The following is a 25,748-nucleotide window of genomic DNA, read 5'->3' as shown; positions in this document are numbered from 1 at the left end:
AAAAGACTGAAAGCAGCTGGTAAATCAAGGCAGCTTTAAAGAGTATAGTATCTTGACGGAGAGGGATGTGGGTGGCGCTGTGGGTTAAACCACAGAGCCTAGGACTTGCCGATCAGAAGGTCGGTGGTTTGAATCCCTGCGACGAGGTGAGCTCCCGTTGCTCAGTCCCTGCTCCTGCCAACCTAGCAGTTCGAAAGCACATCAAAGTGCAAGTAGATAAATAGGTACCGCTCCGGCGGGAAGGTAAACAGCGTTTCCGTGAGCTGCTCTGGTTGGCCAGAAGCGGCTTAGTCATGCTGGCCACATGACCCGGAAGCTGTACGCCGGCTCCCTCGGCCCATAAAGCGAGATGAGTGCCGCAACCCTAGAGTTGGCCACAACTGGACCTAATGGTCAGGGGTCCCTTTACCTTTACCTGTATCTTGCCGGAGTCAAGCACCAGCCAAGGCTTGAGAGCACAAATGTGTTTTTAATAGACACTGAAGTGTCATAAAAGTTGGCACTTGCTCAAGCTCAGAGGGAAATAGTTCCACTCCCACTGGTCACCACTATTCACAATTCCACATGCTAGAAGGGTCAGCTACGTTTGACAGATCTTGCAGGATGGGGTGGTGCAGGACAAATGCTGAAACAAGTTTATGTAGTGCAGGGATGTCCAACAGGTTGATTGCGATCTACTGGTAGATCCCTGCGAGGTTTTGGTAGATCGCGGTCGATCTCTGGCTCTCTTTCCTTAGCATCATTAAAACTGACTCCTGCCACGCCCCCTTGCCCTGCCCTCCATTGTTGTCTGATCTCTGGAAGGGAAGACAGAGCTTTCTCTGTGCTGCTGTTTTCATCCATAGCGATCTTTTTGTGAGTGACTTTACCCCTTTGTCCCTTGCCTTTAAAAGGTAAAGGTAAAGGACCCCTGACCATGAGGTCCAGTCGCAGACGACTCTGGGGTTGCAGCGCTCATCTCGCTCTATAGGCTGAGGGAGGCAGCATTTGTCCGCAGACAGCTTCTGGGTCATGTGGCCAGCATGACTAAGCTGCTTCTGGCGAACCAGAGCAGCTCATGGAAACACCGTTTACCTTCCTACCAGAGCGGTACCTTTTTATCTACTTGCACTTTGACGTGCTTTTGAACTGCTAGGTTGGCAGGAGCAGGGACCGAGCAACGGGAGCTCACTCCATCACGGGGATTTGAACTGCCGACCTTCTGAATGGCAATTCATATGCTCTGTGGTTTAACCCACAGCGCCACCCGTGTCCTCCCCTTGCCTTTAACCCCCCCAAAAAAACCAGAAATGGGGCTTTCTTCCTCCCCAAAAAACTCAACAACTTTGAGCTGAACCCCTAAAAAACGGGGGTAGATCACTGCCAGTTTTTAATTCTGAAAGTAGATCGCAGTCTCTTGAGAGTTGGCCAGCCCTGTGGATAGTAATAATAATATTAACTGGAATTTCTCTTCCTAACAGGGAGCTGAGTTTCATCCAAGTATCCAGTGGACCATCTTTCAGGTCTAGAAAGGCTTTTGCCACTTCCAGCTTTTGAGGCTCCTGAGCTACTGACATTAGAGCAGGTATTATTTTTTTACTGATATTTATGAGCATTTCTAACTCCTCCATATGACAGAAACTAAAGCAGTTAACAAAACAAACCCTTTAAAAAAGTCTTTTGCGAAATCACATCTCTTAGTTGCTTAAAGTGGCAGCTCTAAGATGACAGTGTGTGTCACATTTTAGTTCGGGAAGCATTAAAAGTGTCTAAATCTGATGCCCCATTTGAGCTTAGAGCCAAGGCCATTAAGCTCTCCTGCTCCCTCCCACTCTCTCTGGCCCAGGTACCCAGTTTCAGAAACTATTGTTAGGGTAACATGTGATAAGATGCTCCTCTGAGCATGTAGACACAACAAAGTGGTTTCCTCTTTCCACTGAAAAACCACAGCTGGGTCATACAACATTGCTGGTACAAAACAGGTCTTCCAACCCAAACGAAAACACGGCTTTACCACTAATGAGATGAGATGCAGCCCAACAAGCGTTTGCCCTTTGATTTCTGATGAAAGAACGGCATCCGTGGTTGTACTCACCTGGATGTGTTTTCAAGGATTCCTTTGACCTCGCTCATTTGTTCTTTCCCAAAGTAAACGATAGTGAGGTGAATTCTCCTGTCCTGCTGTATGCCCATCTCCCTGGAAGAGAAGTGAATGCGTAAGCTTCCTTCCATTATGCATGATCAGGCCACAGTGACGCACACCTTAGTTCTGCTACTGGTTTTATAATAACAATAACAATACTTTATTATTTATACCCTGCCCATCTGGCTGGGCTTCCCCAGCCACTCTGGGCAGCATCCAACAAAATACAGTGGTACCTCAGGTTACATACGCTTCAGGTTACATACGCTTCAGTTTACAGACTCCGCTGACCCAGAAATAGTGCTTCAGGTTAAGAACTTTGCTTCAGGATGAGAACAGAAATCGTTCTCCGGCGGCACAGCGGCAGCAGGAGGACCCATTAGCTAAAGTGGTGCTTCAGGTTAAGAACAGTTTCAGGTTAAGTACTTAACCTGAGGTACCACTGTATTAAAATACCGTAATATATCAGACATTAAAAGCTTCCCTAAACAGGGCTGCCTTCAGATGTCTTCTAAAAGTCTGGTACTTGTTGTTCTCTTTGACATCTGGTGGGAGGGCGTTCCACAGGGAGGGTGCCACTACCGAGAAGGCCCTCTGTCTGGTTCCCTGTAACCTGTGTGGTTTTCATAGTTTCAGCTTGAGTATGTTATATCATGTGTTATATGATAGGCGGGATGGAAGGGCAGGGACGCTCTGTGTGCATTTATGTGCATGCACCTCCTTGGATATGAATGGTTAAAACTGGATTTTAGGACTCTCCGCAGTAGCTGGAGAGAGCCTAAAGACCTCACCTAGTTTACTCTGTTTTCATCCCGTACAAATTTTCGGCCACAAGATGCCAAGGAATGAAACTGGGGCCTTTGGCATGAAAAGCATGTACAGTCAAACCTTGATTGTTGAACGTAAACCAAAGCACAGCTTCCGGTTGGCTGCAGGATCTTCCTGCACTCAAGTGGAAGCCGCATCAAACGTTTGGCTTCCGAAAAACGTTCGAAAACTGGAACACTTACTTCTGGGTTTTCAGCGTTCAGGAGCCAAAAACAGGGGCGTAGGAAGGGGGGTGCAGGCCGCCCCGGGTGTCACCCCTGAGGGGGTGACAAAATGGCACACTGCGGGAGCAGCACTTACCGCGGGGCCTGGCCTGCAGCACACCCGAGCCACACGTCTCTCCTGGGAGTGACATAGCTTGGGGCACCGCACTGCCCGAAATGGCAGCATGGAGCTTGTGACTGCCAGGCTGACCCCATGGGCAGCTCGCTTCGCCGCCCCCCTCGGCGGATAGCCCCGCCCCCGCTGCTCCGGGTGCCAGAGCAGCTAGCTACGCCCCTGGCCGAAAAATTCTAAAATGGAGGCATTCAGAGACCGAGGTTTGACCGTACTCTTCCACTGAGCTAGGGGATAAGGGTAAGGTAAAACCTAAAAGAAACTTAATAAAATTGTAACTAATTAAAGCGAAACTAAATATACAGCCTTGCCTGCGCTGATGCTGTGTGTTATGTATTGAAGTTCTCACCCTGGCCACCAGGGGTATTGTGTACAGTGGTACCTCGGGTTACATACGCTTCAGGTTACGTATGCTTCAGCTTACAGACTCTGCTAACCCAGAAATAGTACCTCGGGTTAAGAACTTTGCTTCAGGATGAGAACAGAAATTGTGCTCCAGCGGCGCAGTGGCAGCGGGAGGCCCCTTTAGCTAAAGTGGTGCTTCAGGTTAAGAGCGGACCTCTGGAACGAATTAAGTACTTAACCCGAGGTACCACTGTATATAGTTTTCACTCAGGTCCACGTCAGTTAATTTAGGCGGGAAACCCTGGGGTGTTGTTGTTACAATGTTGACAGCCGGCTGCCTATAAAAGCCGGCCGGTTGAGCTGTGTTCAGTTCAGTTCAGTTCCAGCTTACTTATAAAGAACTACTTGGAGAAATCTCTGTGTCATCTGCTTTGTCAACCCACTACTTAATACTCTGCTTGCATACAGTGGTACCTCGGGATGCAAACGGGATCCCCTCCGGAGCCCCGTCCGCATCTTGAACAGAATGTAAGATGCAACTGTGCATGTGCGGGTCACGGTTCACTGCTTCTGCGCACGCGTGTGACATCATTTTGACCATCTACGCATGCGTGAGCGGCGAAACCCGGAAGTAACACGCTCCGTTACTTTCGGGTCGCCGCGGAGCGCAACCCGAAAATACTTATCCTGAAGCGTATTTATCCCGCAGTATGACTGTATTCGGACGCGGGTGGCGCTGTGGTCTAAACCACAGAGCCTAGGACTTGCCGATCAGAAGGTCGGCGGTTTGAATCCCTGCGACGGGGTGAGCTCCCGTTGCGGTCCCCGCTCCTGCCAACCTAGCAGTTCCAAAGCACGTCAAAGTGCAAGTAGATAAATAGGTACCGCTCCGGCGGGAAGGTAAACGGCATTTCCGTGCGCTGCTCTGGTTCGCCAGAAGCGGCTTAGTCATGCTGGCCACATGACCCGGAAGCTGTACCCCGGCTCCCTCGGCCAATAAAGCGAGATGAGCACCACAACCCCAGAGTCGGCCACGACTGGACCTAATGGTCCGGGGTCCCTTTACCTTTACCTATTGCTGTATTTGTAAGAAAAGCTATTATTACCAAAGAAGAAGTATTGGGGCACGGCTGTGGGGAGGCAGTGAGAGCATGCAGCTTTACTAACCTGAAATTCTGCATGAATTGCTGGAACTTGCTGGCTCTTTTAGCCAGGGGGACTATGACATTGATAAGGGTGTCGGCCATATTGAGGTTTTCATTCTTAACTTTCATGATGGGGCCAAACGGTCTGAATAGGACAATTCGCTCAAATTCGTATGCTTTGCCTCCCTTGAATATCAACTCGTACAGGGTGCCTTTATCTCTTTCTATCCGACGAAGGCCTGTCAGGGAAACAAAGGGGAAAGCAGCAATTAGCAAGGAATTTCAGAAGTGAGTGCAGATTTATACTTTGGTTTTTTCCCCTGCTCATATGGAGAGAAAATGTAGCACTCAGGGCTTGCTGCAAGACTCATTTTGTATTCCCTTAATTTTGTGATTTTGTAGGCAAGGTTTTCATCTCCTTCTCAACTAGAAGTTATTTCCTTTTAAAATTTGTTTTCTCGTGAATCTCCTAGGAAGATGAGCTGAAGTTCAAGCTACTCAGAATGTGGAAAAATATAATGTTACGGGAAGAGTTAAGCACAGTCCTGTTTTGGTTTTTCAGATACTCTTCTCTACAGTCCCAACAGCCGTTCCTATTTCATTTGATTCACATAAGGTAGGCAGTTTCCCTCCCTGAATCAATAAAAATCAATAAAAGTCATAGCAAACTAAGGTTCTGCCCTCTCTAACAAAAGGCCTGCACTCCCCCCCAACAAAAATCCACTCTATTCTGCCTTGGTCAGAACACACCTGGAATACTGTGTCTGATCCTGGATGTCACAATTTAAGAAGGATATTGAGAAGCTGGAACGTCTGCAGAGGAGGGCAACCAAAATGATCAAGGGTCTAGAAACCAAGTCTTATGAAGAGCTTGGTTGAAGGAGCTGGGCATGTTTAGCCTGGAAAAGAAGAGACTTGAGAGGAGATATGATAGCCATCTTCAAATATCTCAAGGGCTGTCCCATAGGGGATGTTTTCTCCTGCTCCAGAGGGCAGAACCGAAGCCAATGACTTCATGTTACTAGAAAGCAGATTCCGAGTAAACACCAGGAAGAGCTATCTGATGGTAAGAACTGTTTGGCAGTGGAACAGTCTCCCTCAGGAGATAATGGGCTCTCCTTCCTTGGAGGTTTTGAAGCAGAAGTTGGACGGCCATCTGCCATGGATGCTTTAGCTGAGATTCCTGTATTGTCGAGGGTTGGTCTGGATGAGCCTCAGGATCCCAGCCAATACTACAATTCTGCGTTTCTATGATTCTGTGAAATATAAAAGAAGCTTGATGAACTAGCGGGTTTCTCGATGCCACCCAGAAAGCAGGTGTCATCATCACAGCCACTGTGAAAGAATTGCATAAAAATGCTTGATATGCCACCCTTTGGAAAGCTGCATGGGACGCGGGTGGCACTGTGGTCTAAACCACAGAGCCTAGGGCTTGCCAAGTGGAAGGTTGGCAGTTCGAATCCCCGCGATGGGGTGAGCTCCCGTTGCTTCGTCCCTGCTCCTGCCCACCTAGCAGTTCGAAAGCACGTCAAAGTGCAAGTAGATAAATAGGTACCGCTCTGGCAGGAAGGTAAACGGCATTTCTGTGCACTGCTCTGGTTTGCCAGAAGCGGCTTAGTCATGCTGGCCACATGACCCGGAAGCTGTCTGCGGACAAACGCCGGCTCCCTCGGCCAATAAAGCGAGATGAGCGCCGCAACCCCAGAGTCAGCCACGACTGGACCTAATGGTCAGGGGTCCCTTTACCCTTTAGCTTTACTTGGAAAGCTGCACACTTTTAAAAACATGTTTCAACAGAGCCATTGCAGCAACTGGTGTGTTTCCTTAATGATTCCCGTTCTCATGAGTCAAAGTCCTAATCCTGAAGCAAGGAACTGCCACTGAAAGAGTTAAGAAGTGGACTAACTTTGAAGCTGTGTTGTTATTCTATTCTGTAGGAATGAAGATGACTCTGCAGCTGGAGGAGTTGCTTCAGATGAGATGAATGTGCTCTGCTAGACTTTCAGGAGACGATTAAGCAGTTTTGCTATTGATATGCAAGCCAGAAGAGTCTACCCTTTGCTTTGCTTTTTCTAAAGAAGGCGGCCTCTGAGTGCTGAGAGGAAAGAAAATCAGTCAAAATCGCTTCTTAAGCAACTGTGTGCAGCAGAGAAGGTTGAAGTCGTGCTGGACATCTCCCAAACAACAGTGGATTGATCAAATTTGGGATGAAGTGATTATATACAAACTTACTCAGCAAGTGCAGAAATGAAGGCCTTCCACTGTTTTATTTTAAAAAGCTGTTAAAGATCCCATGGTTTCCCTTTTTCTTGTATATAGAAGTCTTCCAAGTTTCTGATCACATTCCAAGCAAATATAGATGCTCATTTCCCCTCATGATTCAGCTAAATAACTTACACACCCAAACTTTGTCAACAGTTACTTTGCTCCTCAGTTTCCCATTCACTTTCATTTTTCTTCAAAATATCAACCTGGCTATATTTTTATATTCTTCCTTTTCGTTGCTTGTATTTTTTAAATTTTATTGCAAGTATAAAAAATGAAACACAAAAACTGGTTGCTGCACTTAGCAGAAGTTAGATATATCTAACAAGGCTCAGTGGGATGCGGGTGGCGCTGTGGGTTAAACCACAGAGCCTAGGGCTTGCCAATCAGAAGGTCGGCGGTTCGAATCCCCGCAGCGGGGTGAGCTCCCGTTGCTCAGTCCCAGCTCCTGCCAACCTAGCAGTTCGAAAGCACATCAAAGTGCAAGTAGATAAATAGGTACCACTCCGGTGGGAAGGTAAACGGCGTTTCCATGCGCTGCTCTGGTTCACCAGAAGCGGCTTAGTCATGCTGGCTACATGACCCGGAAACTGTACGCCGGCTCCCTCAGCCAATAAAGCGAGATGAGCGCCACAACCCCAGAGTCGTCCGCGACTGGACCTAATGGTCAGGGGCCCTATACCTTTAACAAGGCTCAAATGATGACAGTAGGCCCTGTGGTTTAAACCTGTGGCTGTGGCTTTCTCCCCCAAAGCTTCATTTTCGTTGTTATCCTGTCCTGTGCTAAGCTGGGTTCCAATATCTGAAAGAATACTACCTGGGAGAAAACATCTGAGGTTGGCTGGGGGGTTGATAAGTAGTGGACGGGGGTAGGGGGTGGGAATTTTGCTAAAGAAAAAACAGATCCTGCACTCCCATTTTATGTTACAGATAGGTAGCCGTGTTGGTCTGCCATAGTCAAAATAAAAAATTTTCTTCCAGTAGCACCTTAAAGACCAACTAAGTTAGTTCTTGGTATGAGCTTTCGTGTGCATGCACACTTCTTCAGATACACTGAAACAGAAGTTGCCAGATCCTTCTATATAGTGAGAAGGTGGGGAGGGGTATTACTCAGAAGGGTGGTGGGAATGGGAGATTGGCAGATAGCTGAGATGAGCCTGTTGACGACTCTTAACGACTGTAATAGGTCTTACAGGAAAAGGCAAGGGGTGAGAAGGTGAGAAATGGCTTAGTCATGTATAATGAGATAAGAATCCAATGTCTCTGTTCAGACCAGGTCTCTCCATGGTTTTGAGTTTGGTAATGAGTTGCAATTCAGCAGCTTCTCTTTCCAGTCTATTTCTGAAATTCCTTTGTAGTAAAACAGCTACTTTGAGATCTTGTATAGAATGTCCTGGGAGATTGAAGTGTTCTCCTACTGGTTTCTCTGTTCTGTGATTCTTGATGTCAGATTTATGTCCGTTTATTCTTTGGCGTAAGGTTAGGCCTGTTTGTCCAATATAGAGAGCTGAAGGACACATAAAACTCCCATTTTATGTGTTATTGTTATATGTGGTGTGGTGGTTAGAAGGCTGGACTAGGATCGGGGAGTCCAGCGTTGAACTTGCTGCTCGGCCGCAAATCTCACTAGGTGTCCTTGGGCCAATCGCAGTCTCTCAGCCTAACCTACCTCACAGGGTTGTTGTCAGGTTAAAAAGTGGGGAGGAAGAGAACCAGATATGCCACCTTGAGCTCCTTGGAGCAGCCTTTCTCAACCTGTGGGTCCCCAGATGTTGTTGAACTACAACTCCCATTACCCCTAGCTAGCAAGGCCAGAGCTCAGGGATGATGGGAGTTGTAGTCCAACAACATCTGGGGACCCACAGGTTGAGAACCACTGCCTTGGAGGAAAGACGGGACACAAATGTAATGAAATTTATTTAAAAAGCAAAATTTGCCTCAAACAGGCCTTCTTCTGTCATCAGAGTGCTTGTATAAGTGTTCTGGTTTCATTTTCACTAAAACCCATTCCACACATTAAGTCTTTTACGTATTTACTTAAGATGTTTGACACCCCCAAAATGTGATTTGTGAATTTAACACAGATAGAGATTATCTGGGGAAAGTAATCAGAGAGATTGGCGCCAGGTAGAATAAGCCCTTTGTTACCATTCAGTTTCTGGAGTCTTTCTATATTTTGCTATTGAGCTTTACCAAAGGGACATTGGAACACCGGCACTTTTAAGCCCATCCAAGCCTAGCTCGGCTTCTACCTGAGGACAGAAAAGGAGTCTCCCACCTTGTCTAAGGAATCCCCTTCAAGAAACTCCCTCACCAATCCCTGAGTGACTCCCAAGAATACACACCTTCTATGAAGTCAGAGGGGGAATATGCCCGGCGGTTTGTGTTGCTGTTCCTCTCTGGGCTGTTCAAAGTCTCCAAGCCCAGCTCAACAGCCTCCGCCAACTCATCTCGCTTGTCCTTCCGCACCGGCTTCTCCTCGGGGTGACGCGTCAAACCCATCTCTAGCTGGTACACTCTGTGAAGGGTGAAGCTCTCAAAGGGCACCGCGGCATACTCATTGGGCAGCTTCATTCCCGTGTGCACCTCTGCTTTGTCCACCTGGGAATGCAGGAACTGCAAGAGGGCCTTCTGGGGCTTCTCAGGGTCCCGCCGGTCTATCCCCACTGCCAACGAGTCGGTGCTGTGGCCTTGCATGTTCTTCAGCTGCTGGCTCCTTTCCTGGAGCTCATCCTTCAGCTCTGCAATCTGCCTCTTCAGGCTGCTGATGTAGTCCCAGTGGTGTTCTTCCCTTTCCTGCAAGATCGCCTGGTACTCCTCTTTCCCCGTAGGGCTGTTGGCTCTGGGGAAGGCAAGCTGCTGGTTGTCACCTCGCGGGGTGCAGGCCAGCATGTAGAGCACAGACACCGCACAACAGAGGACCACCAGCAGAACGGCCACCCGAGGGAGCCATGCCACAATCCCTCGACGAACCATGTTCTGCTAAGCATCTGGCGGCAGCACCCACATATTCCTCCGGTGCCAGGTCTAAGGTTTGCAGCAGCTTTCCCCAGGACCCAGTTTGCAAGCTGCCTGCATGGGCACACCTGGATTTGTTGACGAATGTTCTCTTAGCTGCATGCAGGCAACGTGGAGGGAACAGGGCTGCATTGCACGGATCAGAAGGCAAGCGCAAAAGCCAATAGTGTGAGGCAACTCAATGGCATCAGCTGATGGTGTTTCAGTCTTGTTGGCTGGAAGCAATGGGGAGCGATCTGAAAGGCAAATTAGATGAATACACTGTGTGAGGAAATTCATCTTCAAAAGAGGCTGTTTTACTCAGGTCTGACTCATTGCAAGATATGATCTGTGGAAATGAAACCTGATCAACAGTTTGCTAGGCCCTGGTGTTTAATAGCTTCCTTCAGAGGTGCGTTACAGTGGTACCTCGGGTTAAGAACTTAATTGGTTCCGGAGGTCCGTTCTTACCCTGAAACTGTTCTTAACCTGAGGTACCACTTTAGCAACGTGCTGTGCAAGTGTTTCCCCCCACCTCCATGCCCTGTTCAAGCTTAGCACCTATTTTTTGAATGTTTTACCCAAGTCAAATTAGGTTTTCACAATGAGGATGCTTGAAAGATTATTTATATTCCAATGTTCATTTCACAAGGCGGCAAATAATTTACATTGATATCACTGACATGGTCCTTACCTTGTAAAATTCTTATTCTTCATCCCTGGGGCTGCATGGCTCAGCAACCTCTGAAAGGTTGGCACGTCCAGTTAAAAAATCAGGTAGCGCCCTAAAATACCAATATCACAGATTACATACCCAGCCTATTACTATACTCTGCATCTTCATACCAGGAGGTCCATTCTATGTGATGCAGGAATCAGCCCACCCTTTGGAATTCGTTCCCATTACATATCAGATAAGTGCGGTCTCTATTCTCTCTTTGGTGCCTGTTGAAGACCTCCTTTTTTCAGCAAGCCTTTCAAGTGGAGATTCTTATCTCAGCCTGTATCTCTTTGGATTTGCAATTGTTTTATTATTGAGTGTTTTGGGATGGAAAGCCAAGACATTTCCTTATATTGATGATGATGGTTATAATTTTATTATTTACACCCCGTGCATCTGGCTGGGTTTCCTCAGCCACTCTGGGCGGCTTACAGAATATATAAAACATAATAAAGCATCAAACATTAAAAACTTTCCAATACAGGGCTGCCTTCAGATGTCTTCTAAAAGTCAGATAGTTGTTTATTTCCTTGGCATACCGAGAAGGCCATAGTTCACAGTTAATGCATATGTTACTTTGAACCACCAGTGGGCACTGTTCATCTAGCAACCCAGCCAGCACTTGTTTGTAAGCCTCTATGTCGAAGTTAACTTCACCCTAAAGAGCTGAGCCATTTTGCTGCTGTCTCCAGACAAGATGTCTACTATTGCCCTCCCTTCTGTCTCCGCTCACCACTCATCCTATAAATAGTTCCTGCATGCATAAAGCCTTTGAACTCCAGAAACTGTAAGTGCTTGTTCCAATCTAGTTCACCCAAGCTGCAAGGTCTGCTAACAGTTTCATGGGATGCCATTCATATAGCCCATGACCCTCTTTCTAAAGAACCACTGCCAGCCTAAAGAACCACTGCCAGCCGGCGTAAGCTCAGCATACAGTGCCTTCATATGTTCATCCCTCCAGGTTTATTAGCACTTATGAATGCACTGTGTGGATGTTGACTGGAAAATCTGTTTGAGTCGTTCTTGCAGTATTACATCATCTTTACTTCATATTCCTTATGGCTATTTATATTCGTTTGAACATCCATTTTTAAGCATATGTCATTTGCTTGGCCCTGAGGACTGCCTATGGTTGGAATGCATTGGGCATTCTTAATCAAAAGACAAGCTACTGGGTTTTAGCAGGAGGCTGAGGTCTGCCTCTCCCTCCATTCTTCCCATATCAGTGTCAACAGCTTAACACCTTTCCCCTCTTTTAGGCATTTCCCAAATGCCTATACCCTCCAGTCTCCCAAGTGCAAGTGGCTTCTGACAGATAGCTATTCATCGAAGGAGGTCCACAAGGCGTATGAAATGCAGCTGTGTCCCTGCACTTCATTTTGCACAATTACGCCTTTGACAGCAGTGATAGAAGCCGTGAAAGGATTAGTTGTGTGCTAACAGTATAAACTAAAATTACACCTTACCAATTTAGATGAATACTCCTGTTTATTTCTTAAAGCAGCAGCAACCTTCAAGACTTTGGTCAGAGAGCTCTTCAAACAGCAACTGTCAAAAAGTTCTCAAGAGCAATACTTTCTTAAATATACAGACCCTTATTCAGAGAGTCTTCCCTACTGCACCAGTCCCACCCCCCACCCCACCCCGTTTTGGAACTTATTTTGGGGGGATATTCAAGGAAAGCTCAGGGGACATTCAATGGCAGGGGTGTTGCTAGATTCTTAAAAGGTCCATGGCATAAATTTGCATGCAATTCCCATATGCTAATTTGTTTTCTTGTAACTACACATTTAGGCCTTTGAGCGATTTAAGGTGGGAACACAACAAAGTAAAAGTACTGCAAATAAAGAACCCATCCCTAATGATTACACAGGCCCCAGGATACTGTGTATAGCTTTTCTCAGCTGAGTTGCATCTTTTTCCATAATAAACCCCGTTATCTCATGTGTTATTTATTGTCTAAATTTCCAGAGGGGTAGCCAGAGTTAGTTGGTTGGAACAAAAACAGCAAAGAGTCTTATGACCCCTTAAAAGCAAAACTTTGATGTTATCAGTCAAAGGTATTTCACAAAATTCAGTGTTATGGGCTACTCATTCTCATATAAGACAATCCTGTTTTTCCTGTTTGTTTAGGAGGTGGGAATATAAGTCAAAGGACACTAAAGAGGCAAATAGTTGAAATTTTACCTGCTTTGTAAATCTTTGGTGGTTAGATAGTACAGTTACTTAAATTTGCATGGATCTGTTTGGTTCTCTTTGGTTAGGAGGTGGTAGCATGGCTGAGATTGTACCTCGTGGGGAAAGAAATCTAACCCATGGTTTGTTGAATGCTCATTATCCTTCACAGCACTTTAATAATAAGTTGTCTGTAGCTCTGTCCTTTGTCTCCTAAGTTGCTCTCTTCACTCATAACGGTGAAGAGATAGTTCAAAGTAGTAGACATGGGCAGTTTTAGTAAATTATGCTACAGTAGTTCATTTTGGGGAGCAGAACAGGTTGTTGTTGTTGTTGTTGTTGTTGTTGTTGTTGTTGTTGTTGTTATTATTATCATCATCATAATTATTATTACTACATTTGGTATACTGCCCTTCACCTCTAGATCTCTGGGTGGTTCACAACAGGCTCCCCTGCATATATGAAGCTGGTACAGTGGTGCCTCGCAAGACGAAAAGAATCCGTTCTGTGATTCTCTTCGTCTAGCGGTTTTTTCGTCTTGCGAAGCAAGCCCATTGACGGATTAGCGGATTAGCGCTATTAGCGGCTTTTAGCGGCTTATCTGCTGATCGGATCAGCTGATAAGCGGCTTAGCGGCTTAGAAAGGGGGGGGGAGGAAAAAAACCAGAAGGAACTCGTAAGACATTTTCGTCTTGCGAAACAATCCCATAGGAAATTCGTTTTGCGAAGCACCTCCAAAATGGAAAACTCTTTCGTCTAGCGAGTTTTCCGTCTTGCAAGGCATTCGTCTTGCGGGGCACCACTGTAATTGGAAGAAATATGTATTTACTGCCTGTTAGCATAAGAGCTAATGTGGTATAATAGTTGAAATGTTGGACTTCTGCAACATTCAACTCCCTGATCAGCCATGATGTTTGCTGGATGACCTGGCTTGTGTGACAAGATAAGCTAAACTATGGTTTACAAGGATTGTGCCAGTGTGCCAGCTCCCAGAGAAAAGTCTTGATGGCACACTAAGACAAAGATTGGCTTAACACAGTATAAAGGTAAAGGGACCCCTGACTATTAGGTCCAGTTGTGGCCAACTCTGGGGTTGCAGCGCTAATCTCGCTTTATTGGCCAAGGGAGCCGGCGTACAGCTTCCGGGTCATGTGGCCAGCAAGACTAAGCTGCTTCTGGCGAACCAGAGCAGCGCACGGAAACGCTGTTTACCCTCCCACTGAGGCGGTACCTATTTATCTACTTGCACTTTGACGTGCTTTCGACTGCTAGGTTGGCAGGAGCTCACCCCTTTGCGGGGATTTGAACAGCTGACCTTCTGATCGGCAAATCCCACAGCGCCACCCGCGTCCCTAACACAGTGTACATGGGAGCAAAAAAGACCAGGGAGCAGGACTGGCCCATCCATGAGGCAAGGTGAGGCGACTGCCTCAGGTGGTAGGATCCACAGGGGCAGCAGTTTCGGCCTCCAAGGAATGCGTCATCATCTGACAGGGTTTTAAGGGCTACAGAACATTCCTTTAGGCCAGATCTGCTCCCTTCTTGGCACTCCCCCCCCCCACAAAAACTGCCTTTCCATGGCCTCTTGGCAAATAGGAGGCACTGCTCTCCTCCCCCCCCCCCCGCCTGACAACCGTTGATTCCCACTTCAACCATTGGCTAAGGTAGATTTTCTCCTGTCTCTGCAATCCCACAGGTTTTTGCAGTCCTGCTAAGCCATAGTTTGGCTTACTGGCATCTCATCTGCAAACCAGATCATTATATTGCAGCCTTATCTTAAACCAGATCATTATATTGCAGCCTTATCTTATTCAAACAGCTGTTAACAAGGATAACATTGTGGGGTTGGGGTAGGAGGGAAGAGGCTGTGACCATGGCCTTGAGGCACTTGGAGAAAGTGTAGGATCAGAAAGTACTGGAAAAATAACATCTACTATAACATCCGAGCAGAAAGTTCCCAGTACGTCGGTAATTTTGCATTGCGGAAATTTAAACAGTGTTGTTCTACTCCTGGATAATTAGGAATCTCAGCTGTCACGGTACAGTGGTACCTCAGGTTACATACACTTCAGGTTACACACGCTTCAGGTTACACATTTCGCTAACCCAGAAATAGTGCTTCAGGTTAAGAACTTTGCTTCAGGATAAGAACAGAAATCGGGCTCCGGCGGCGTGGCGGCAGCAGGAGGCCCCATTATCTAAAGTGGTGCTTCAGGTTAAGAACACTTTCAGGTTAAGAACGGACCTCCGGAACGAATTAAGTACTTAACCTGAGGTACTACTGTATATATTGGAAGCTCTGTTGCACAACGTCTGTCTCCATGTGCATATATAGGACATAAACTTGTGTCCCACGACTATATCCCTCTACTTGAAAGTAAGATACCTGGAAATCAATAGGGCTTACTTCCAGGTAAATAGGTACCGTGTAAATTGTTCATTTTACACTGCCCAGTAACATGCTCTCGATTTAAACTCTAGGAAGCTTTGCTAAACAGCTTAACACTGCATATTATTATTTTGCATAGATAGCGTCATCTGTATACATGAATGGAATGGCAAAGAAGAGATGGGTCTCTGTCCCAAAGACCTTACAATCACAAAGTTGGGGGTGACAGGAAAAGGAGAGGAGGAGACGGAGAGGCCCGAGCAAAGGCGAGTGTTGCTTTTCGTTTAGTCCAAATAACACATGCTACCAGTCAGAGAGAGAAGAGAAAAACTTACAGGAAAGGTTATTCTGTCCGCCTTAATCTTTCTTTGCAGGGTCCTTCAGCAAAAGGAATTCTCAGCAGGCAGTTTTGCATTTCTTCTAATGTCCAAAGGTAGGGGGAATTCTGAGCGCTGAGGGACTCTGCCTCCTCCCACTGGCCATTACATCATTCTACTCCTTTAGGTAACTTCCAGGACTACCACCAACATCCCACCTCCTCCCCCTGTTTTTATTACAGTATTTCACATTATGCTTTCTGAATGAAATTACTTTTTCATTGAGGTTGCATGAACGCAGCATGCTAGATTTGCATTCAGCATAATGGATCGAGTTTCCTTTCCCAGACATGAGATCACAACTGAAGACTTTCCCAGTCACTCCTTCGTATTTTCTGCTGCTAACTTAATTCCACTTCCATTAAGGCGATTGGGCTGTAACTTTATCAAGGCTTCATTGTCTGTCACAGAAGATAAGACCTTTCCGAGACAGGAAGCATTTGGTGACGAGAATCTGCTACAGTGTTTATTACAGATGTTTAAAGGAAACCCACAGCTTCTGGGTTCTGCTTTACTGGGAAAGCAACAAATGAGGAAGCAAAGGTTGATATAATTTCAATCAATCAGACTTAAAGGGCCCAGTATATATAGTTAATTAACATGTTTTGTGGCCAGGCTGCATTGTTTTTATCCAAATACAAACTGGAGAGTGTGCAAGCCTGGACAAAATTAGTTTCCATCAAAAGGTATAACAGAGCTTCAGTTGCATCCAGAATAAACCTCTGTACATTTTCCAGCAGACTTTGTAGAGTACTACTACAGCAGACACTGGGACGCGGGTGGCGCTGTGGTTAAACCACAGAGCCTAGGACTTGCCGATCAGAAGGTCGGCGGCTCGAATCCCTGCGACGGGGTGAGCTCCTGTTGCTCGGTCCCTGCTCCTGCCAACCTAGCAGTTCGAAAGCACGCCAAAGTGCAAGTAGATAAATAGGTACCGCTCCGGCAGGAAGGTAAATGGCGCTTCCGTGCGCTGCTCCGGTTCCCCAGAAGCAGCTTAGTCATGCTGGCCACATGACCCAGAAGCTGTATGCCAGCTCCCTCGGCCCATAGAGCGAGATGAGCGCCGCAACCCCAGAGTCGGTCACGACTGAACCTAATGGTCAGGGGTCTCTTTACCTTACTACAGCAGACATTGCTATTGTGGCTAATAAATAACCATTGATAGAGTTATCACCTTCAATGGTCTTCCTAATTACTTTAAATAAGTATGCCAGTACACACCACCACATCTTGAGAGCATCTCAAAGCTCATCACCACCATCCCTAAAACCATCTGCTTTGCTTTCAGGCATGTTTGTATCTGTTGCTGACCATCCCAGACAAAACTCTTCAGTTCTGTGAGCCTGGGCCATATCAGATGTGAAAGTAGAGACAATTCCAGTTCTCTATTTCACTGTGGTAAGTTTGTACAAACAAGGCACTTACACTGGCCTGTTGGCATGAGAAGCCAGTCGAGTGTTCCTGGACTTCCTTGGTGACATTCCAGATCTCCCGTAATAAGCGTTTTTAATTACCTGAGTTGGCACTTAGCCTGGTACAAAAGTAATTTCTATGCTGAAGCAAATATACATAATTCAGTGTTAGAAGTTTGTTGTGTCGGACGTAGACATGATGGCAACCACCTGTGTGGAGCACTGAGAGGAAACATAAGCAGAGCTCTGGTGGAGCAGGTCAAAGCCTAGCTGACTCTCCCTGCCACTGTTGAAACGAAACCACCTCCTCTGAAGCTGCTATTTGCATTTAAAGGGAAGCGACGTGGTTTTGCATGTCTGTAATGATGTTTGGGCACTGATATGGGATCCTCACTGATATGGCACTGATATGAGGAGGAATTAAAGAACCTTTTATTGAGGGTGAAAGAGGAGAGCGCAAAATATGGTCTGAAACTCAACATCAAAAAAACGATGATCGTGGCCACTGGGCCCATCACCTCCTGGAAAATAGAAGGGGAAGAAATGGAGGCAGTGAGAGATTTTACTTTCTTGGGCTCCATGATCACTGCAGATGGTGACAGCAGCCACAAAATTAAAAGATGCCTGCTTCTTGGGAGAAAAGCAATGACAAACCTAGACAGCATCTTAAAAAGCAGAGACATCACCTTACTGACAAAGGTCCATATACTTAAAGCTATGGTTTTCCCAGTAGTGATGTATGGAAGTGAGAGCTGGACCATAAACAAGGCTGATCGCCGAAGAATTGATGCTTTTGAATTATGGTGCTGGAGGAGACTCTTGAGAGTCCCATGGACTGCAAGAAGATCAGACCTATCCATTCTGAAGGAAATCAGCCCTGAGTGCTCACTGGAAGGACAGATCGTGAAGCTGAGGCTCCAATACTTTGGCCACCTCATGAGAAGAGAAGACTCCCTGGAAAAGACCCTGATGTTGGGAAAGATGGAGGGCACAAGGAGAAGGGGACGACAGAGGACGAGATGGTTGGATAGTGTTCTCGAAGCTACCAGCATGAGTTTGACCAAACTGCGGGAGGCAGTGGAAGACAGGAGTGCCTGGCGTGCTCTGGTCCAGGGGGTCACGAAGAGTCGGACACGACTAAACGACTAAACAACAACAACATGGGATCCTTAGTAATCGAGGAAAGCCAGTGCTTGTGAGCCCAGGCATGGCCGGCCTATCCATGAGGCAAGATGAGGCAACCGTCTCAGGTGGCAGGATCCACTGGGACAGCAGATCCCGATGCCAATATTTATTAGCCCTTGTTCCTGACGTAGATCTTCCCTCACCCCTCCTACCCTGGCATAGAGGGTGCTGCCATTTTGGGGTCTTCCTCAGGTGTCAGAATGTCACGGGATGGCCCTGGGCCCAAGAGAGTAAACACACCTTGCATTCCAAATGCATTATTTGTTTGGCGCCTGTGTGCCCCTTCACTCAGACCCCAGTCCTGCACATTAATACATGACTGTACATACAGTCATACAACCTCGGGTTACAGACACTTCAGGTTGCGTTTTTTCGGGTTATGGACGCGCCGAAACCCGGAAGTATCAGAGTGGGTTACTCCTGGGTTTCGGCGGTCGCGTATGCGCAGAAGCGCTAAATCGCACTTTGCGCATGCACAGAAGTGCCGAATCGCAACCCGCGCGTGCGCAGACGTGCCGCTGCAGGTTGTGAATGTTGCGGGTTGCAACATTCCCGCACGGATCACGTTCGCAACCTGAGCGTCCACTGTGCTGGATTTGAAAGACACAGGTCTGTTGCCATCATCTGAACTTGTGTCACCAGTCTGGCAGGTTTTGCATGTGGGCTGTATACTCGTGCACAACTCAAGACGTGCATTTGGCAACATTTTCTGATTTAGTTTAGTTAGCCCTGCTGCAAAGCAAACATTCGTGTTATCCTTCACTTCAGTATCCCCAGGCTTCGTATAACACACATGTCAATCAGCAAACCAGTCTCTTAAAGTAATACAGTGGTAACTCGGGTTAAGTAATTAATTCATTCCAGAGGTCCGTTCTTAACCTGAAACTGTTCTGAACCTGAAGCACCACTTTAGCTAATGGGGCCTCCCACTGCCGTCGTGCCGCCGTCGTGCAATTTCTGTTCTCATCCTGAAGCAAAGTTCTTAACCTGAGGTACTATTTCTGGGTTAGCGGAGCATCTGTAAGCATCTGTAACCTGAAGCGTCTGTAACCTGAAGCGTCTGTAACCTAAGGTACCACTGAAATAGAAATTACAAAAACCACAAAACCCAGACTCTTGCAGTATCTTAAAGACTAAATAAATGTATATGCTGCAGCAGACTGACATAGCTACTCCCCCTTCTCTCTCTCTCTCTTTTCAGGGTTTCCTAAACTTGGGTCTCCAGCTGGTTTTGGACTACAATTCCCATCATCCCTGACAACTGGTTCTGCTAGCTAGGGATGATGGGAGTTGTAGTCCAACAACAGCTGGTGACTCAAGTTTGGGAAAGCCTGATATATCACTTCCTTCAAGTTTGAATCATGAGTTTTGAGGTACCTTAAAGACAAACAAATTTATGATAGAAGATGCTTTTGTGGGCTAGCGATATCACTAAATCAGATGCACGAAATGCGAGAAAAAATAAAATTAAAACCGCCTACTTGGTTGCCAATATCTCTCCTGATTAAAAAATGCTGTGTTTTTATGTTACTTTCAAACTTCTACAGTGCACTTTCTTTTGAGAAATTAAGTCACCTTCAAAACATACCATTCTCTTTGTCCTTATAAATACTGCTATGCGCTCAAGGCTTTGGGGATATGGCAGACTGCCAAGGTGAAAGTAAATATATTTGGTATGGGAACTTGGCAGCCAAGAGCCCATTTCTAAAATATTCTTTCCCTAGCACAAGGTCTAGTATGGTCTTTTTATGCTTCAGAGTTTTCAGGTCTCCGAGATTTTGGTGGTCATATACCGGTACTCAGGGACTCTGAGCACAGAAGTTAAAATCTTAGGGTGGAGAGTCAGAGGGTGTGCTTTTTGCTCTGCTCCTATCCCTGGCTTGTCCATCAGAATCCACTTTACCTCAAAGTCTGAATCTCAGGAGTGCTGGCAACTCAGTGGCATACAATATTTTACTATTTCATAATGATTCCTGATGTTAACCGGAAAAAAACAGCACATCAGATGCCTCCAGTAATCTGGATGCTGGAAGATAGATGGAAAGGTGACCAACATGAATACCTGTCCAGGAATAGCTGTCATAACACTTTAAATAGACATGGCTTCCCCAAAAGTACCCTGGGAACTATAGATTGTTAATGGTACTGAGAGTTTTAGGAGACCCCTTTTACCCTTCACCAAGCTACAGTTCCCAGACTTCTCTGGGAAGATGGTTAAACCACTCTTGAGAATTGTAGCTTTCTGAAGGAAATAGGTGTCTTTTGGCACATTTAACGAACTACAGTGCTCAAGATTCTTTGAGGAGAAGTCACAGCTGTTTAAAATGGCATATAAAGGTAAAAGGTAAAGGGACCCCTGATCATGTAAGTCCAGTCGCGACCAACTCTGGGGTTGCACGCTCATCTCACTTTACTGGCTGAGGGAGCCGACGTACAGCTTCCGGGTCATGTGGCCAGCGTGACTAAGCTGCTTCTGGTGAACCAGAGCAGCGCACGGAAACGCTGTTTACCTTCCCGCCGGAGCGGTACCTATTTATCTACTTGCACTTTGTGCTTTTGAACTGCTAGGTTGGCAGGAGCAGGGACCGAGCAACGGGAGCTCACCCTGTCATGGGGATTCGAACCACCAACCTTCTGATCGGCAAGTCCTAGGCTCTGTGGTTTAACCCACAGCGCCACCCACGTCCCATAAAGGTAAAAGGTAAAGGGACCCCTGACCATTAGGTCCAGTCGTGACTGACTCTGGGATATCCTGTACTGCTTTAAATATAAAGGCCCGATGGGCCCTTAGGGTAGTGGTGGCTGGTCCTACAAACTAACCTACAAGCTTTAGCAAGCCCCAGATTGCCTGAAGCCAATTGGATCAAGTGTTTTCTCTGGGGTCATGCTCCAGTAAATGTTTGCGGTTGTCCTAGGGAACTGAAGCAATCTTTAAAACACAGGTAATTACGCTGCAAAGACAGCAGCAAGTTGGAGGGGGGGTTGCCCCCCCCAATCTGCCTATAACAGACGCCGGAGGTCATGAAAGAGGTCTCCCCCTTGGCCTCTTTACCTCTTCTGGAACAATTTGTGCAACCAGGTATGAGAACAACCTGATAAGATACAGGTAAGACTGCCTCTTTTCTACTTAAATGGGAAAACAACCACGAGTAATAAAAATGAGATTTTCAGACTGGGATCTCATGCTAGTTTAAGGATTGCAGCATCATGCCATGGTGGATAAATATATGTATGGGTTTTTTGTTTTGTTTAATTCAGAACGCTTAACATTGAAACTGTATTTGTTTTCTTGTTTGGATAGTGTAGTTTCTCTTAAAAAAACTAGTTACAATTTAATAATCATGATGATGATTAATAATAATAATAATAATAATAATAATAATAATAATAATAAATTTATTACTTATACCCTGCCCATCCCCTGCCAGTCTGGGAGGCTCCCTAAAGCTAAAGGTAAAGGGACCCCTGACCACTAGGTCCAGTTGTGGCCGACTCTGGGGTTGCGGCGCTCATCTCGCTTTATTGGCCGAGGGAGCCGGTGCACAGCTTCCGGGTCATGTGGCCAGCATGACTAAGCTGCTTCTGGCGAACCGGAGCAGCGCACGGAAACGCTGTTTACCTTCCCGCCGGAGCGGTACCTATTTATCTACTTGCACTTTGACGTGCTTTCGAACTGCTAGGTTGGCAGGAGCAGGGACCAAGCAATGGGAGCTCACCCCGTCACGGGGATTTGAACCGCTGCACCTTCTGATCAGCAAGTCCTAAGCTCTGTGGTTTAACCCACAGCGCCACCCGCATCCCAACATCCTACCTAGCAACCTAAAATTTACTTCCAGGACAAAGATTGCTTCCATGATTAACACTACTAGAAAAGCCAGATACTCCTGCTCCATCTAATTTTCTTTATATATTGTACTGTCATTTTTCTCTGACAGCATGTAACAAACTATGATTGAATTACAGCAATAAGTGCAGTCAACTGATTGAAGATAGGTGGGTTGGGGGGATAATACAGCTGCTCATTTAAGTGACTTTGTCCTGTGCTTCTAATCTGGCACTAATGTCAGCTATCTACTCACCATACATTTAAAACACATTCTCTGCCCCCCAATAATCCTGGGAACTGTTGTTTGTTAAGGATGCTGGGAATTGTAGTTCTGCGAAGAGTGAACTACAGCTCCCATAATTATTACTTTTGAGGGGCATGTGCTTCAAATGTATGTTGTGTGTGCCTTAATATCCAGTTAATAATATGGGAAGCTGCCATGTTTCCACACTCAATTTTTAGGTAAAAACAACACAGTACTCTTGCTCTTTTGGGGTGAGATTGAATCACTTTCTGGGAAGTTCAGGTTACAGAATTAAGTTGATTTGGTTCTCTTGTACAATAAACCCACTCCCCCCCACCCCCGTGGACTTTTTGCTATAAGGAAGGTGGCAGCAAAATGCACTGGAAAGTATGGGGAAACAATTGCTTGACACAGAAATCAAAATTAATGCTTAATAAATGGCAGTTGTTGTCTAACCTCCCTGAAAACTTTGTGCAAATAAATCAGGATAATTGATCAATAAGCAGAAGTGCGTTCCAAACCAAAGCGTTCCAAAACCAAGGCGTGCTTTCCCATAGAAAGTAATGCAAAATGGATTAATCCGTTCCAGACTTTTTAAAACAACCCCTAAAACAGCAATTTAACATGAATTTTACTATCCAATGAGACCACTGATCCATAAAATGAAAGCAATAAACAATGTGCTGCAGTCACACAATGAATTAATCAGTAGCTGAACTGGGTTCCACACAGTCACAAAAACAAAACAAAAAAGCCGCAAAAACGAAAATAAAAAAATAGTTAGCAAAAACAGACAGACCTCAGCATAACACTCAAATTGGAAGCGTAACACTCAAAATGGAGCATGTTCGGCTTCTGAAAAAAGTTCACAAACCGGAAAACTTACTTCTGGGTTTGCAATCTTTGGGTTCCAAGTTGTTTGAGTACTAAGGCATTTGAGAACCAAGGTACCACTGTATTGCTTTTTGGAGTGGCACAGCTTTGGCTTTGGGGTTTCATATAGATTGCACTAGAGCACTGCAAGATCACACAGAAGCCTCGCTTACCAGAGTCTTCGGAAGATCACATAAGTTGCCCCTTGGATTCAGCCGTCTGAGGCAGCTTCCTCAGTCTGCCTCTTGAATGGGCCAGCCCTTGTTTAACTGATAGGGGTCTTCAGGATGTAATTTGGTCTACACTAGTCTTCAAAAGCCATGGTTTGGCTTAGCTTTACATCCCAAACCGGACTTGAAGTTAATTCCCCCAGGCAAACTGTGAGTGGCAATCTCACAGAGCGAATTAAACAGGGGCAACCAGTTTCAGACCTAAAGTCATGGCTTGGTTTACTTCACAGCAGTGGGATTGGAGGAGAAGATTGGAGGGTCTTCTCTCCTGGAGCCCTGAGTCATTATATTTGCAAATCTCTATTCTGCAAGTAATAACCAGGGCTGGCCCAAGACATTTTGGCTCCTGAGGTGAACCGCAAAATGGCACCCCCCTCCTCACCAGGGGAGAAGGACTGAGTGAAGATTTACACTGGGAACAAGTGGGGATTGGGATCTGGTGCCTCTGTGGATCCTGTCACCTGAGGCAGTTCCCTCATCACCCATGAGGCTAGCCCTGGTAATAACTACAGTGGTACCTCGGGTTAAGTACTTAATTCATTCCGGAGGTCCGTTCTTAACCTGAAACTGTTCTTAACCTGAAGCACCACTTTAGCTAATGGGGCCTCCAGCTGCTGCCACGCCGCCAGAGCACGATTTCTGTTCTCATCCTGAAGCAAAGTTCTTAACCTGAAGCACTATTTCTGCGTTAGCGGAGTCTGTAACCTGAAGCGTATGTAACCTGAGGTACCACTGTATTCAATAAGAAATGCATAAGGTCTGCTTGGAAACAAAATAAGTTCATACACTACTGGAGAATCCCATAAGGTGCAATGCTTAACATTATGCTTGTCTATCTTCTTTGACATCCTAAATTTGCTAACTCATGCACAAAATCCATTTGCCACTGCCATGTTGAAGGAGATCTGACTTCTCAACAGATTATTTTTTTAAACCAATTTCATATAATTACATTGTTATAATTGATAAATATCTGGGGTTATAGCATTGTTATAATTGATAAATATCTGGGGTTGTCCTAAACGCACAAACTTGATAGGGACTAAGCCTTATTAAACACTCAAGTTTGCTGCAAGTAAGATGTTGAAATCCATAGTGTTGGGGTTTTCCCCCATGCATTTAATTTTAATTGGCTTGCAGAAATGGCAACTAACAACATTGTAAATGCAGCCCAGTCATGTATTTTCAAGATATGCTTTCTAATATGAGAGAAGAGAACAAGGAACTTACCTCTGTCAGAGATTAGAGAAAGGAGTATTTTCTTAGTCTGCTTTTCCTTTAAAAAGTGCACTGCTGTTTTGATCAATTAAAAAAATTTAAAAAGCCAAAGCATTTCAGATAAATTTCTACTGTACCATGCAAATACAGGTTACAAGGAAATTACTAGGCAGGTAAGGAATTCAAAAGTATACATCTTGCAAAACTGACTGTCCTAAAATTCTTTGTTACTTACAAAATTGTAAGCAAGTATCCTACATGTACTCTTCCATACTGCTGGGCGTTGCTGTCTTCCGTGAGGTGCAAGATGTAACTTTGTTCCAACTTTCAAAATGAGGATAATTTATTATCTTGCATAAGACTCACTGGAGATCACGGAAGACTTCTTTAAAATGCAAAGATATTTTTTTTAAAAAAACACATTTAACGCTCACCAGCTTTTTAATTCCTGAGCATTGCTAACTTGCCAGCGAGTTGTGAACACTGCTTGCTAGGGCAGCGCTTGACTGTCAAATGGTCAGGAGTTCAGCCGCAGATCTGCAATGAGAGCCTTGTGTTCATTTCTAGTTTCCTGACAGAAAACAGGAAGGTGAGTGTGTGTTGGGAGGCGAGGAAGAGAACCCAGCCTCATGGAATGAACTGGTCAAGAAGATATCCTCACATAAACTTGCATCTGAAGAGAAAAAAAATCACAAACCCAAATTGTCCAGGCAGGTTTAAGAGGAAATGGGGGCAGGGGGTGGACACACACACACACAGGAGAACAGTTTTCTGTTGCATCAAAGAGCCTAGTGTGCAAATCGGAACAGGGAATGGAGTTGTTAAACTGGCCAGCCCTGGCTGAAGACAGCTTTTCAATATGCTCTTGGCATAGTCTATTTTCCGCTGGCTGGAGGCTGGCTTTACTCTCTCCCCTGCTCCCTCCCCCCTTATCCTTTAAAAAAACAGATGATCTCTGTAGAATTCCCACATGGACACTACTTGCTAGATGAACAATTGTCTGAGATATAGGGAGGGAGGCCGGTCCCCCCCCCCCACTCAGGAAACTGAAGAGGGGAAT

General features: G+C 45.8%; 1 protein-coding gene across 4 annotated transcripts in view; it reads right to left on the bottom strand.

Annotated features, from left to right (window-relative positions):
- Window positions 1-25,490, bottom strand: part of CSGALNACT1 (chondroitin sulfate N-acetylgalactosaminyltransferase 1) — a 32,925-nt gene extending 7,435 nt beyond the window's left edge. Inside the window, exons 1-5 of one of the 4 annotated variants that reach the window (XM_081166521.1) lie at window positions 24,701-25,490; window positions 10,733-10,823; window positions 9,387-10,295; window positions 4,799-5,015; window positions 2,075-2,176 (exon numbers count right to left, since the gene is read on the bottom strand). In XM_081166521.1, coding sequence (XP_081022647.1) covers window positions 2,075-2,176; window positions 4,799-5,015; window positions 9,387-10,017 — 950 coding nt within the window. In that variant the 5' untranslated portion in view covers window positions 10,018-10,295; window positions 10,733-10,823; window positions 24,701-25,490. The remainder of the gene's footprint in view (window positions 1-2,074; window positions 2,177-4,798; window positions 5,016-9,386; window positions 10,296-10,732; window positions 10,824-24,700) is intronic. The other 3 variants (XM_081166523.1, XM_081166522.1, XM_081166524.1) reach the window with 3 other exon arrangements.
- Window positions 25,491-25,748: the final 258 nt, after the last annotated feature.

This window comes from Podarcis bocagei (assembly GCF_964188305.1).
Source record: "Podarcis bocagei genome assembly, chromosome: 13".
NCBI classification, from domain to species: Eukaryota; Metazoa; Chordata; class Lepidosauria; order Squamata; family Lacertidae; genus Podarcis; species Podarcis bocagei.
Note: the sequence above shows the minus strand (reverse complement) of the source record. Positions and strands in the feature narration are given on the sequence as shown.